Source organism: Eublepharis macularius, chromosome 7 (assembly GCF_028583425.1).
Source record: "Eublepharis macularius isolate TG4126 chromosome 7, MPM_Emac_v1.0, whole genome shotgun sequence".
NCBI lineage: Eukaryota > Metazoa > Chordata > Lepidosauria > Squamata > Eublepharidae > Eublepharis > Eublepharis macularius.
Window position 1 is genome coordinate 114,179,867 of NC_072796.1, and position 15,618 is coordinate 114,195,484.

The window sequence follows — 15,618 nt, forward strand, 5'->3', positions numbered from 1 at the left end:
CACTCCACAAGATTGTAAGCATCCTCTGCAGCATTATTAAAAGGAGTACCACTCTGGGACATCTGCAGAGCAGCAACATGGTCATCTGCTGACATGTTCGCCAGACATTATGCACTGGACATCCTTGACAGGAAGGAAGCAGCAGTGGGCACAGCTGTACTGCAGTCTCTCTTCCTGTGAATAAAACAAGATCCACCAGCCAGGCAGATAGCTTGTTAAATTTCCATGTGGGACTGCACAAGAAGACCAAAAATAAAAAACAGTGTTGCACTTACCTGTAACTGTTGTTCATTGAAGTCTTCTGTGCAGGCACACATACCGTCCCTCCTTCCCCGCTACTGCTCTTTTGTTACTTACCTGAGAGTACAGCGGTGAAAGAGAACTGAGGGTACGAGGGGCGCCCCACCTCCTTAGAGGGCTGTTTCGTGTGGGAAAACAGCCGTGCAAGCGTGTGGGAGGCGAGGGTGCCCTCTAGTGGTTTTAAAAAATATAGCTAAGAAATCTCCGATTGGCAGGCCTGCACATGCACAGTCCCATGTGTGCCTGAATAGAAGACCTCAATGAACAATCGTTACAGGTAAGTGCAACACTGTTTTTCTACAGCAGATCAATACAGCTACCCACTTGAAATCATCTTTCAAAACTAGTATATGTGCACAACCCTCAGGTAGTTCTTCTAACACATCATGTCAACAGGTACATATGCTCTGAATAATGCTGGGAGGAGGGAAACATTCATTTGGGAAGGAGAAGAAACGTCTTGACAACACCTTCCATCTTATGAACTCTTTAATCATTGTTTCCACAGTCACTTTCTCTATGGCAGGCATCTGGAGGAAGCAACTTCAGGATCTTTCTTTTGTGAAACTCTGAGATCCAAGGCAGATTACAGACTGCCAGGAAATACAACATAATCAATAGTTAGAACATTCACTGAAGAAAACACAATACGATCAACGATTAGGACATTCAGTGATAAACAGATACAGCAGGATATGGAAGCTGTAAATTTGAAAACAAACATTAAGCTGAATACTGAGATGAAATCTTTCTGAAACAGAGTGTGATTAATTAATATAACAGCTGCGGGGGTGTTCTTTTTTACCATGGGGGGAGTCATGTATGGCAGTGTATGTATATGAGCGTGTATTTTTAAAATTGTATACAGAGATGGAAGATTAATATGTGCTAGCATATATATGCAAATAGTGTATGCATGTGTATAAGTGTCTCCTGTGTCTCTCAGTCCTGTTCTCTCTGCCCACACAGGTGATAGAGGGTCCCCATGTAGCATCTATTTTATACATCTTACATAGTATCTTACATCAGTGCTACTGTATTTATACAGTATCTGCATTAGTGAAGAGTCTTTCTGTGGGCTTTACAATATTATTTGTGCTATATTATGAATCAGATAAAATGAACTAAATCTATTTTATAAATAATTATAAAAGCATCATGTAAGTATTTTGAAATTCTGAATTTTTTTGGTAATGTTAATAGGAATTGCTTTTTCTTTTAATGGTGTTAGATGTTTTCCTTTAATTATTGCTGCCATTTCTCTTCAAATTTAAAAGCAATGGCAAGTGATTATATTGAATTAGTTTTCTACTGACAGCAAAACAGTCCCAACCCCACTCCTGTACCCGCACATTACTGATAAAAAATCTTGCTAGGAAAAAAATAATCTCTTTCATAAGGAAAAAGAATTTACTGGAGATATATGGCAATCAAACAATTCAGGCTTTTAATTAGGTAAGAATGTGAAGTTCTGACTAAACAAATTCTAAAGGAGAAACATGTCTGATATACTTGGTTCAGTTTTCCCAAGTAAAAAGGCTTTTAATGTTAAAACAAAGTCATTAATGCTAAAATACAAAGCTTACATATTCTGGAAGAGCATTGGTTAAAATAAAAGGGCTACTTTGAAATAAGTTTCTGGATTCTGTCAGTGTTCTTTTATCTAAATTGGTGAAATATTCTAAGTTCATATTTGTCCATGTTCTTTTGAGTTATAGTTTCCATTTTACATTGTTTCCATAGTTACTGAATTATATATCACTGTACTAGTAAATGAACTATAACATGTCTACATAACTGTTTTTCTGCACCTAACAGTAGTCCCTGCCATTTGACAAGCCAATTTTGATAGTGAGGGGAGTTTCAGAAATTGTTTTTGGCATGTGCAGGAGTCCACTGTTTCAAGAAATTTTTGTTTAGATGTTAGTGGATATGGATAAGCCTAAAGTAGTTCTTTAGGTCACACTAGATGTGCAGGTTTTTAAAGAAGTTTTTAAAGACCTTAAGTAATTTCACTGCACGAATCCAAGGATGCATGGGTTAAAGATTTATTGATAATCTAAGAGCTCAGTACAGTAGACATTTCATTGACAGGAATAACCGTTCCCTCCCCCTGCTAAGCATTAAACTCTTCAAGCCCAACCCATTCTACTCCCCCCTTAGTTATGCTCTAAGCTAAGTTCTAAGATCCCATCTAATTAGCTAGAGAAGTTAAAGTGAAAGTAAACAAAGCTGTTGTTTTGACTAGGCCTCCCAGTCTTCTTTGGCCAACTAGCCACATCTCCCTTGTAACGTTAATAACATTGCCTCTGATAACATTCCTTCTCACAGCTTCTCTGACATGTAGCACTCAATAGCATTCTTAAAACAGAGCACAGGAGATCAGGCCTGCAGCCCGACAATGAACCCCCCAGCCTCCCCAAACTATGGCAGGGACCACTCTGACATCCTGCCTCCCCAAAAATTAACCTCCCGGTTTGTCCAGATATTTCTTGTGGAATGCTTCCACCAGTCTATCAGCATTAACATCAGTAGCTTTGACCCATTCAGCTTGACTTCTGTCAAAATGTTTCCACTGTATCAGGTGAAACAACGTGTGTCTCTTCCACTTAGAGTCCAATATCTGTTAAGCCTCATGATGAAGTTGCCCCCCAACCATGATAGGCGGTGGAGCCACTGGTTCTGGATGCTACTTGTCCTATCCAGGGTCCTTCTTCTAAAGGCTGAAATGGAACACTGGATGCACATGTCTCAAGTTCTTAGGCGTCGAGTTCCACAGTTACATCATTGATTAATCTGAACACTTGGAAGGGTCCTAAGTATTTTCAACCTAGCTTATTGCTTGGTTGTTCCCCCCTAAGGTTCTTAGTTGACACATACACTGTATTGCCCGGTTTTAACTCCCAAGAGGTGGAGCGTTTCTTGTCCGCCTGATTCTTATAGTCTTGTTTAGCTTTTTCTAGGGTTTGTTCTACTAACTTCCATTGATCAGTTATTTTAGTCCACCACTCTCTCAAATCTCTGTCCCCTCCCAGGGATCCACTTTCTAGCATAGGCATTGGCTTGCCTTCGAAGCCCTGGGTCACTTGAAACAAGGATGTACCAGTTGAGCTATGAATACTATTGTTGTAGCAATACTCTGCTTATGGCAGGTAGTCTACCCAATCATCCTGCTGATGGTTAATGTAGCACCTCAAGAATTGTTCCAAGATCTGAATAGTTTGTTCCAATTGTCCATCTGTCTCTGGGTGGTGGGAGGAGCTAAGTGCTTGCTCAATTCCAGTTACTTTTAGAAGATCCCTCCAAAACTTGGCAATGAACTCAGTCCCTCTATCTGAAATTACTTTGTCCAGGAACGAGTGCAGGCACACTACATTTTGCATCAACAAGGCAGCTACCTTTTTTGCTGTAGGCAGCTTAGAGCATGGTACAAATTAGGCTTGTTTCGAAAACAAGTCCACCACCACCAAGATCACTGTCTTCCCCCTATGGGTGGGGGAAGGTCTGTAATAAAGTCCATAGAAATTGTAGACCAAGGTCTAGAAGGTGTTTCAAATGGTTGCAATAGTCCCGGGGGCTTTCCGACCCATTTCTTCCCCATTAAGCAGATTGGGCAAAACATTACATACTGAGAAATGTCCTTCTGCATTCCAGGCCACCGAAATTGTCTCTGGGCCAAGTTTAATGTCTTGATGAACCTAAAATGACCAGCCAATTTTTCGTCATGACTTTCTTTAGAACTCACCCCCCCCCCGCCAGTAGGGTTTCTGGTATGTATAGTTTGCCATTCCTGTACAAGCACCCATCCTCCTCCATCAGAGGATCTTGAGAACCCACCCCTCCCTTTCCTTTGTTCTTCCTTGACTGATCTTTCATGTTGTGGGAGGTGAGATAAGGCATCTGCCAGGAAATTTAAGGTCCCGGGGAGGTGTTTGAGCATAAACTGCAACTTTGAGAAGAACTACGCCCAATCTGTTTGGCTCCCAGCTGTTGGGGCGAGCAGATGGCTTCCAAGTTCTTTTTGTCCATCCACACTTCAAACGGTATTTTTGCCCCCTCCAGCCAATGGCGCCAGGTTGACAGAATTAATTTAATGGCTGCTGCGTCTTTATCCTACTCCAACCAATTTCTTTCAGTGTCAGAAAATTTGCGGGAGACATACGCACAGGGGTGTAACTGCCTGTCCTCCCCCTTCTGCAATATCACTCCCCCTATTGCAGTGTCATTTGCATCCACCTGCACAATGAATTTTCTATTCTCATCTGGATGGCACAGGATGGGTTTGGAGGTAAAGACTGATTTCAGCTTTTTGAATGCCTGCTGACACTCATTAGACCAGGCCAATTTAGCACTCGGCATTATTCCATCTGGCCCCTTCCACTTAGTCTTTACCACATTGGTTAACAGCAGGGCTGTCTGGATGAAATTCTTTATGAATGGTCTGTAAAAGTTTGCAAAGCCCAGAAACAATTTAAGCTGCTGCCTAGTTTTAGGGGCTTCCCACCCCAACACATCCTGCACCTTGGCTGGATCCATCCCCAAGCCGTTTGGGGAGACCAGATATCCTAGAAAGTCCAGCTCCTCCTTATGGAACTCACATTTGGACAATTTAGCATACAGTTTATTTGCATAAGGAGCACTTAACACTTCTCTGACCAGTTTCACATGCTCCTCATGTAGCTCAACATGTCATCAAAATAAACTACCACCCCTTTGTACAAGAACTTGATAATCTAAGAACTCAGTACAGTAGACATTTCATCGACAGGAATAACCATTCCCTCCCCCTGCTAAGCATTCACCTCTTCAAGCCCAACCCATTGTATTCCCTCTTAGTTACACTCTAAGCTAAGTTCTAAGATCCTATCTAATTAGCTGGAGAAGGTAAAGTGAAAGTAAAGAAAGTTGTTGTTTTGACTAGGCTTCCCAGTCTTTTCCGGCCAACTGGCTGCATTTCCTTGGTAATGTTGATAAAATCCCCTTTGATAACATTCTTTATCACAGCTTCTCTGATATGTAGCACTCAATAGCACTCTTAAAGCAGGGCACAGGAGATCAGGCCTGCAGCCAACCCCCTCAAAGTCTGGCATGGGCTACCCTGACATTGGGTCTGGGGTCCTTGCAGCCACACAGCAGCTGTGGGGAATGGCTGTTAAAAAAAAGAGAGTCTAAGCAGCCTCAGAATTCCACTACCAGGGGAGGAAGGGCTCCTGCCTCTCATATCAAGCCATTTTCCCAAATAGTGAGGGAGGGGCTCTCTGATTTTGCTGCTCTACGTGGAGTATTCTGTGCACGGAACAGTAAAAACAGAGAAATATCCTCCCTTTGTGTTATTTTGACATGAGGAAATGGCTGGAGGGGGGGGGAGATGCAGGACCTCTTCCTTCCCCTGTAAGCTTTCTTTTATTTTTTAACAACCATTCTCCAAAGCTCTTGTGTGGTTGCAGGGAAACCAAATTGAGTCTGGAAAAAACAGATTCAACTATTTAAAAACCTGCGCATCTAATTTAACTCACAGTCTTTAATATAAAGTTCAGAGCAGATGTGTCTAATATATAAAGAGTATTTCTTTTGAACGTTCATATCTTTAATAAATATCAGCAAATAATTTCATGAATTTTATTTATTTATTTATTTAGTTTATTTATCATCTATCTTTCTCACTGAATTTCAAGACAGGTTACACACTCTATGTCAAAAATCATCAACTGAATGGCATACCCAGTAAACAAAGTCACAAAGTTTGTCTTGCAGAAATCTGAAAATGGAGCTGAAACAAAGCTGAAACAAGCTTAAGCATTAACATGGCACTTTAAACGATACAGAAATTACACAGTAGGAAATACTTACAGCAAAAGGCACAATAGTATAGTCCACAGTCCCTATACCTTTACGAAAGCATCTTTCTGAAGCATTTTGTTACAGTAGAGCCCTAATTACGTGTAGAAAAAAGTTCTTCTTATTCAAACAACTTGTTGCCCTAAGCCCTATGACTGCCTCCTAGGCTTTTCAATCTTCAGTTATTTTTTAGATCATAGAGTCAAAATACTTAGTGAATCCATTGTCTTTCATCTGCATTTATTAATTACAGTGATAAGAACAAAAGACGAACAAAAACAGTAAAGAAAACTTTGGAACCCAAATGGAACCAAACATTCATTTATTCTCCAGTTCATCGGAGAGAATTTCGAGAACGAATGTTGGAAATTACTCTTTGGGACCAAGCACGTGTTCGTGAGGAAGAAAGTGAATTTTTAGGGGAGGTATTTGTTATTATTTTATTGTTACAATGAATTAATAGCTTTTCCTCATAAAGGAGTCCTATGAAATGGGTGAATCATGGAGAAATGTCATATTTATTTAAGTAAACTAGGGGTGTGCACCCTAAAAATATTCGGAATAAACCAGTTATTTGGGATAACCCAAATACCAATGCAACAAGCCGCTTCAGGATTTGGGTGTTTAAAAGCTTCAGTATGCTCTGTAAAGATTTGTGAATCTTTATGGAGCACACCAAACCTCAAAGCAACCCTTTTCGTGTAGCTTGCAAGCAGTAAGAAAAGGGTTGCTTTAAACTTCCTGTCCTGCTGCTTGCTTCCCCTGATGGGAAGGGAAGAGGGCTCCCCCTCCCATTGGGTGAAGCAAGCGGTGCAGCGTTTGAAAGCGCCCCTTTTCGTACCACTTGCAAGCTGCATGAAAAGGGGTGCTTTAAGTTTCAAACGCCCGCCACTTGCTTCACCCAATGGGAAGCAAGCGGCATGGCGTTTGAAAGCACCCCTTTTCATGCCACAAGTGGCACTAAAAGGAGCACTTTCAGACTTCATGCCCTGACGCTTTTTTGGGAAGTTTGAAAGCAAGCAGCACTTTTCTTGCTGTTTGCAATGCAAACAGCTAGAAAAGTGCTGCAGGAGTGGTGGCTGCTGCTTTGCCAGAAGCTTCCCGAAGCAATACAAATAGCTTTGGAAAGCTGTGCTTCAGGATTCCCAAATCAGCTCAGCAATGCTGGGGGCAGTTCGGGGACCCTGAACCTTTACAAATTGGGCCTGATTCAAGTTAAAAACCTGAATCTGAAACCCAAAGCACACATCTCTAAGGTAAACTATTAAGATTCATTTGGAAAGGACTAAAATATATCATATATCTCTTTTTTCCCCTCACTTAGTCACATTAACTACTCTGGACAAGTATACAGTGTTTTCCTGCATCTTTCTCTGTACTGATTTCTAATGTACTGACTGGTCCTATTTTCAGGGTGTGCATATCCTGTTACAGAATTGAAAATCAAGCTGATTTGCTAATGGCAGTATTCAGGGATATAATGGATGACAACTAAATACAATTTTTTTTCCTCCTGAACACCTGGTCATAGAGTCCGTATATAAATGGGGTCAATAAAGTTTACAATGAATGCTACAAAGATGTGAACAGATCATAGTTTCTACATTAATCAGATGTTTGTAGTACAAGAGGGCTTTGCATAGTAACATTTTATTATTTTTATAGATTCTTATTGAATTAGAGACAGCACTGCTGGATGATGAGCCTCACTGGTATAAACTTCAGACACATGATGTCTCTTCATTGCCACTTCCCCACCCTTCACCATACTTGCCACGTAGACAGCTGCATGGAGAGAGTCCCACAAGAAGACTGCAAAGTAAGTTGTTGATTCCGAGTTAATGCTTGCTGTTGCTTTCTAGTAGATTGGCAGTGATTAAAATGTAAAGCTGGCATTGTTAATACAGTTTTCTTTTATGCACTCACTTTAATACCATTGGGTTGAGAGGTTTGCTTTGCTTAGAATGAGCTTTTGTAGTACTCAAAAAAGCTAATAATGATAATTCATTATGGAATTAAGAAACATTGATTAGGATTTTATGTAGCACAAGAAGAACTGTAATACATGAACACAACTTTTTCACCCACCCTTGTGTGTTGATGCCTTCCCAGGAGCATCATGGGGGTTGAGTGTGGGGCCTTGCAGTTGGGGGTAGAATTTTCACTCTCCACTTTCCAAGAGCAGAAAAGAATGTTGGTTCTGAAAATGTTGGTTCAGAAAAGACAGCCATAGCCAGATCTGAATTTTTTTTTTAATACTACAACTGTTTGCTTTATAAAGGTGAATATTTATAAATATTGCTTGTTTTAGAGGTTTATGTGTAAAATATGAAGTAGACTAGAATGATCCATATTATAATATTCTGGTGTTTAATTAGTAAGTAAGCTATCCGCTATTCCTAATATAATACAAGCCATCAGTTATGATAAATGGGACTTTACACATTTTAATTTTAAATGTATACATGCTGCTATTAATGTTATCAGTTTAAGCATCTTAAAAGGATTTTTTTTGCTTTTTTAAAAAAAAAGTTATTTCTTTTCTTATTTTTAATTTATTCCCTATTGCAGAAGCTCAGGACACATTGCCATGTTTAAAAAACAGAAGCCTAAATAAATGTAAGCAATGCATTAAAAGTATGTCACCAAATCCCATCCCTTCAAATAAAAAAATCCCATTATTATTGTAACTGTGGCTATTAAAAGTTAGAAAATAGAAAGGTTTACCCTTACTTCCAGAATGTACTGGGACTTGTTGCATCTTTGGGGATAGGAAAATGTCATAACCACTGAAAAATACTGTATTTGTTTGTTTGATGTTTATTCTTAGCTCTACACTTTACAAAAAGCAACCAAAGTCTTCTTGGTGTGCATTTGGTGTAAAGATAGAATTGGTCAAAGTGGGAGGCTCCTCTGGGAGAAAATGCTATAATGCAAAAAGCACCAGTCTCCCACTGATAATTAACCCGTTGTTCCAAAACCTATTATTATGTAAAAGTGTAAAGTGCTTACAAGAATTACATTCAATAAACAGAATAAAAAACCATTAGGAATAATTGAATACAATAGTAATACATAGTAACAATGATTAACATCCTACAATACAACAAGAATTCCTTCAGTACAATCCGTGATGTAATTTTTACCAAAGCATCTATATATCCATTTACAGTAGCTTCCACAGAATAATGCTGGTTCAGTGTTCATTCCGAAAATTCACAGTCTCTGGTATTCTTTTTGTTGTTCTAGACTCAGACCATGGAATGCTGCTGAAGAAGGCTACACCCAAAGACTCCACCCAACAAACTGCTAGCCATGTTTGTTTCGCTCCTTAGAGCTTTCTCAAGGACGGCAATGTTTTTTTTTTAGCTCGTTCACACACCGGATGTACGCATTTCACCATTCAACGGATGACATTTGTCATTTCACCATTCGACAGATGACAAATGTCATCACCATTCGACGGATGACAAATGTCATTTCATCCATCGAATGGTGAAATGCATACATCCGGTGTGTGAATGAGCTAAACAAAGACATTGCAGCCCTTGAGAAAGCTCTAAGGAGTGAAACAAATGCGGCTAGTGGTTTGTTCAGCAGAGCCTTCTTTGGTGGCATTCCATGGACTGAGTCTAGAACAACAAAAAGAATACCAGAGACTTTGGATTTTCGGAATGAACACTGAACCAGCATTATTCTATGGAAGCCACTGTAAATGGATATATAGATGCTTTGGTAAAAATTACATCACGGATTGTACTGAAGGAATTTTTGTTATATTATAGGATGTTAATCATACTATTTATTACTATTGTATTCAATTATTCTTAATGGTTTTTTATTCTATTTATTGAATGTAATTCTTGTAAGTACTTTGCACTTTTGCACAATAATAGGTTTTGGAACAACAGGTTAATTATCAGTGGGAGACTGGTGTTTTTTGCATATAATTGGCAAAAGGGTACTCTTGGCTGATTATGCCATGAAACTTGGGGGGGAAAGATGGGCTGATAGGTATGCAAGCCTATTGTTGCTTTTCAGTCTAGGGCAGGGATGACCAACTTCTGTGGTCTTTTGTGGGAGGGAGAAGGGGGGCACTTTAGTCTGAGTGATGTAAGGAAATTTTTCCACACATGAACCCACACAGACTGCCTCCCAGATGACTGGGCTCTATAAATAAAACCAGCATTATTTTAACCATATGGCCTTTTCATTTGGGGTCAAGCACAGCATTGCCTTGTCTTCTGCCCTGATCCTACTCCCAATCAATGTTTTTCGGATGATCATAACTCCTAGTTTTATTAAATATTTTCCCTCTCTTATAATACCAGAAACAGGACCACTCAGTTAATTTGGTTAGCAGAATGTTTGGTATGGGCAAAATAAGCTAACCCTTCACACTATTCATAATTAGGTTCATGAGTTCATTGCTGTATGATATGTGATAGCCACTAGTTTAGGTGGCTTTTAAAAGTATTAGATAAATATATGGGACAACAGCTGCTATTAAGCATAATAGTTAAACAGAACCTCCATGGGTATAGTTACTATGCTTATGTCCCTGATGCTGGGAACAATCAGGTAAAGCCATCTTACCTCACCGGTAAATTTCCTAGAAGATTTGGCTGATTACTGGACCTTTGATCTGATCCAGAAGGTCTCCTTTTAAAATATTATGTTCTCGTTACATCCCTTAATTTTAAAAATCCAAATACCCACAAATTCATGGAAATACTCTATTTACAACTGTTATTCATATAGCTAAGAAATAAAATCTGAGAAGAGATCTTAGTTTTTGGCAATTATGTCACCAGTTTTTGTGCTAGTGCAGTTGTAATAACATTCATTGTTTATCCTTCATGCTTCTGCATAATTCTTCTCTTTTATGAAATCCGCGTCTTGGGCACTTTACAGTTATTTGTATGTTTGAGTGGTTTCTGCTCAAAAATACAACACTGATGTTTGTTTTGTAACTCAGGGATGAGTTATGTTAATAACAAAAATAGCATTTAACATGCTACAGGGATATTAAAGTATATTTCAAGTGCCTGAAGCTACAAAAACGGTGAATACAAATTAGTTGACTGGAAATCTTAATGGACTACGGCAAATTGTATCTGAACCACAGAATACTTCAATGCATCCAATTTCAGTCTATATTTTTAGGAGACTTTGGCAGCAACATCTCCATCTCCAATAGTAATCAAACGTGTTCTCTGGTTTTCAGCTTGCGTAATTACTTCCTGCTTTCTTAAGATAGGTTGTTCTCATGGGGCACTAACAAATTAATGTCCTGGTTTGTCGTGATCTTTTAAAATTGTAGTTTCATATCAATAGATCAACCTAACATTGTAATAACAGATGCAGCAGGTTTTCTGAATTCCCAGCTTTCGTTTTTTTAAAAAAGTCTCTACCCCTTCCTATGAAGAGATAAGAAAAAGCCATATTTCTGCAAGGGAAGGGGCTAGATACTTTTTTTAAATCATAAATTTCATGTCAGAAGAGCCACCTAACATTATAATAAAAGATGCAGAAGGTTCTCTGAATTTATGAAGTACATATTTAATCTTTTTCCTTCTATTTCTTTTTTCTCTTTTTTCTTACATTTGTATGTATTCTTAGTTTGGTTTGTTTGTTAGATGGGTTTTTTTTTGGAGTGAGTCTTTGTGTAACTGTATCAAATAAATAAAATTAGTAAAATAAGTAAAGTACATAGGCACTGCTGCCCTGGGCTCCATCCCAACACATGCTGGTTTGCCCCACTAGTCCTTGCCTCAACCTACTGGCTCTGGAGCTGCCCAGGCAGTGCTCTTCAGTTTTGACAAGGGGAACTTAGTTATGGGTAGTGGAGCTGCTCCCCTTTTAGGCTTCCTCATGCAAAGACTTTCCTGTGCGTTCATTCTCAAATATTTTTTTGAAGAATTCAGCCCTTATATTGATTGATTGATCTATCAATATAAGCATGCACAAAAAATAAAAGGGGTATGCTGTGATGTCACCAATGATGCCACCTATGATGACAGCATCCTCACTTGAAAATCCTGATTATTTAAGACATGTACAGAACAAAATAAACTCACTTTACAACTGTAAAAATGCAAAGGGATGGCAGATGTACAGAAGAACCATACCCAAATCAATTCCAAAGCTTGGGGATTAACTGCTAAGAAAATCAGGAATAAGTAAAATATGTAGAAAAGGCCTTGTTTTCCTTGGAGCTGTTGGGTGATAAATTACTGTCCTAATAACTTTTTAATCATTCAAAAATATTATTGGGGCGGGGCGTTGTGAGCGTGCATGCCAGACGCGTGAAGTTCAGGCTCCTGACTCAAACTCCCTCCCGACCGATTTAAGCAGCTTTTAACCCGTGCTCTTCATAGCAGATCATGGGCAAAACAGGAGGTAATAAAAATAAGGCTTCAGAATTGACCATGCAAACGGTTAAAACCTTTTTCTCACCATCTGAATCAAAGAATGGGCTGAGATGGAGCTGCATGCTGCAACCAAGATGGCCACCCCCCCTGCCAGTCGGAAGGCAGATGAAAAAGAAATCCAGGTACTGGAAGCCCATATTAATCTCAAACTAGATCAACTTGAGGAGAAATTTGCTAATCGGATGGAAAAGTTGCTTAAGCCTATGGATGAGCAGCTAACCCTCATTAATGAAACTCTCTTCAGCAAGTTACTAAAACAGCTGACTCAGCGTTAGACAGCCTGTCTTTGCAAAAAGACGCGCGCATAATGCAAGCAAATGAATGCTGGCTGAAAAATAACAAATCATGGATCTAGAGAATAAAATAAAATACAATAATTTGAAATTCCGTGAATTTACAGAGTCGGAAGAAGGCACAGCAGATTTAACTGCGTTCTTATCAGGCTGGCTTGCTCATGAGCTGCAGTTGGAGAAGGGGGTGGCATCAACCATATTGTCTGTTTACAGGCTGGGTTCCCCTCGAAATCTGAGAGCAAATGCTAACAGAGACATTGTTGTCCGCTTTTTGGATTCCCGTACCAAAGAAAAAATCATTCAAGAAGTAAGGAAAAGAGGCACGTTTTCTTTTCAAGGGAAAAAAATACAAGTCTTCCAGGACCTGTCGAATGAAACGCTGCTGCATAGGAAAGAGCTTGAGCCTGTCACCTCAACGCTAACTAAAGCGAATATCAGATACAAGTGGGTGTCATCGACTAAGCTACAGGTCGCACATCAAGGCAGAGTTCTTCATGCAGTGGATATAGTCTCTGGCCTGAAACTTCTCACCGATTTGAACTTGCCAACCTAAGATTTGATCGTCAACCCACCAGAAAACATCTTGGCTCAAAACCTTCCCACTCAAGAGAGATGGATCACGATCCCCACGAAATCATCTTCTTGAGCTAGAGATTGTTCACCAATGTCTCCTGTTTGGCTTGGCTTTTGATGCGAAGAGCTTGCAAGGAATAAGGGGGGAGGGGGAGGGGGGAAGGAAAAGAGGGGGAGAATTTTGGCTTGTTTCTTTTTTGTCTGAGAACTGACTGTTCTCTTCTGTCGCTACCCTTATCTTTTTTCTTTCTTTCTCTCGCTGCCGTTCACCCTTTCATCTCCAGCTATTGTTTCATCTTTTTTTTGCCAATCTGCAGTCAGGGCGGGGGGGAGTGGGAGTTACCTGTTTTTCATTCTAGTTCCCAAATTTCTTAGGGACCTCCAGATATAGGGAGGTAAAGATTTCTTTTCTCCCTATTAGTTGTACAGGAAATTTCTTTCTGTGCTTCTGGAGGGGTTAGCTCTTTGGTTCCAAGGAGCTATAGTTTAGATTAGTTATGTCTAAGTTGTTACTGGTTGGGGGGTGTTTTGGGTTAATTGGTACTGTTAATGTTTTCCCCTGGAAGGTCTGGTCATTCTTAGCTTCCTATGGTAAGCCATGCAAGGTAAAGGAAGAAGCAGTTCTTCATTCTAGTGCTGTATTTCTTTTGTCTGGGTTTATTACTTGTACTCTGCATCAGCTTAGCCTCTTCACAATGTTAAGTCATGACAGGGAAAATTAAAATTGTTACTTTCAACTGCAGAGGCTTAAATAACCCCATTAAGCTCAAATGTGCTTCCACATCTTTAGCACAGCAGAATGCAGATATATTATTTTTACAGGAGACCCATTATAAAAAGGAAATGCCTCAGATACTGAAATCTAATAGATTTAATTTGCAGTTCCAAGCTCCTGGCTCCTCAAACACAAGGGGGGTTGCAATTGTATTTTCGAAAAATACCAAATTTCAATGGGTAAACTCTGAAGTGGACCCTAGAGGAAGGTTCATATTTATCAAAGGGAACCTGGAGGGGACAAAGTTAACCCTAGCTTCGATTTATGCGCCTAATGATAAGCAACTTGATTTTTTGCATGAAACCTTTTCCAACCTATGTATGTTTGCTGAAGGTGAGATTCTGATTGGGGGAGACTTTAATTGTATAGCTGATTTAAATCTGGATCGGTCCCAAAGGGATGGGAGACGTTGCAAGAAAATACCACGTCAACTGAAACTACAAATGTTGTTCGATAAATTTGCTTTTAAGGATGTCTGGCGAACTCACCATGGAGTAGAGAAAGATTTTACTTATTTTTCAGCCCGGCATCAAGTTCATACCAGAATCGATTTTATTCTGGCCTCCAGTAAACTTTATCAAAATTTAATTTCTTCTAATATTGGGAGTAAAATCTGGTCGGACCATGCCTGGGTGGAAAGTCACTTGAATTTAGACGATAAAATAAAACAAGAAACTCATTGGCTATTAAATAAACCCCTTTTATTAAACCCATCTATACATAAAGAAATAGAGAAAATACTTGAAAATTATTTTAAAGAGAACGTTGCAGGGGAGGTCTCCCAGGAAACAATTTGGGATGCTATGAAGGCAGTGGTCAGAGGGAAAATCATCTCACTAGCCTCCTTCTACAAGAAAGAAAGAGAGAAATTCAGATTGAATATTTTAAGCAAAATCCAAGCACTAGAAATTAAGCATAAAAATTTTAATAATAAAAAAGTTTACAAACAACTTCTGCTTGAAAGAAAGAAGTTGGAATCTCTAGAGTCCTCTAAAATCAAGAAGAACTTGCTTTTCTTAAAACAGAAATTTTGGCACAGAGGTCCTGGAACACTTCGCTTGCTTGCTTGGAAAGTGAAAAAAAAGATCTCAGCCCACCAAATTAATCTGATTAAAAAAGGCAATAAGGATTATACTTCCAATAACAGGGAAATATTGGGAGTGTTTTACAACTTCTACTCTAAGCTCTATAGAACCACAAACCCTTTTATATCTGATATTGACAACTTCTTAGCATCCTGCACCTCCCTAAAAAGTCTTAGGCCAGCGCATAGGGAATTCTTGGAGTCGTCCATTTCTATCCAAGAAATCACAGAGATTATCAAGAAGCTTAAACTTAGCAAAACTCCCGGCAGGGACGGTTTTCCTGCTGAATTTTATAAAAGCTTCACACATAGCTTAGCAGA

General features: G+C 39.3%; 1 protein-coding gene across 39 annotated transcripts in view; it reads left to right on the forward strand.

Annotated features, from left to right (window-relative positions):
• RIMS2 (regulating synaptic membrane exocytosis 2) overlaps positions 1-15,618 on the forward strand; it is a 624,467-nt gene that overhangs the window by 379,294 nt on the left and 229,555 nt on the right. For all 39 annotated transcript variants that reach the window (XM_054984410.1, XM_054984420.1, XM_054984412.1 and 36 more), the window contains 2 exons: positions 6,392-6,563; positions 7,804-7,957. In XM_054984410.1, the coding sequence (XP_054840385.1) occupies positions 6,392-6,563; positions 7,804-7,957 (326 nt within the window). The remainder of the gene's footprint in view (positions 1-6,391; positions 6,564-7,803; positions 7,958-15,618) is intronic.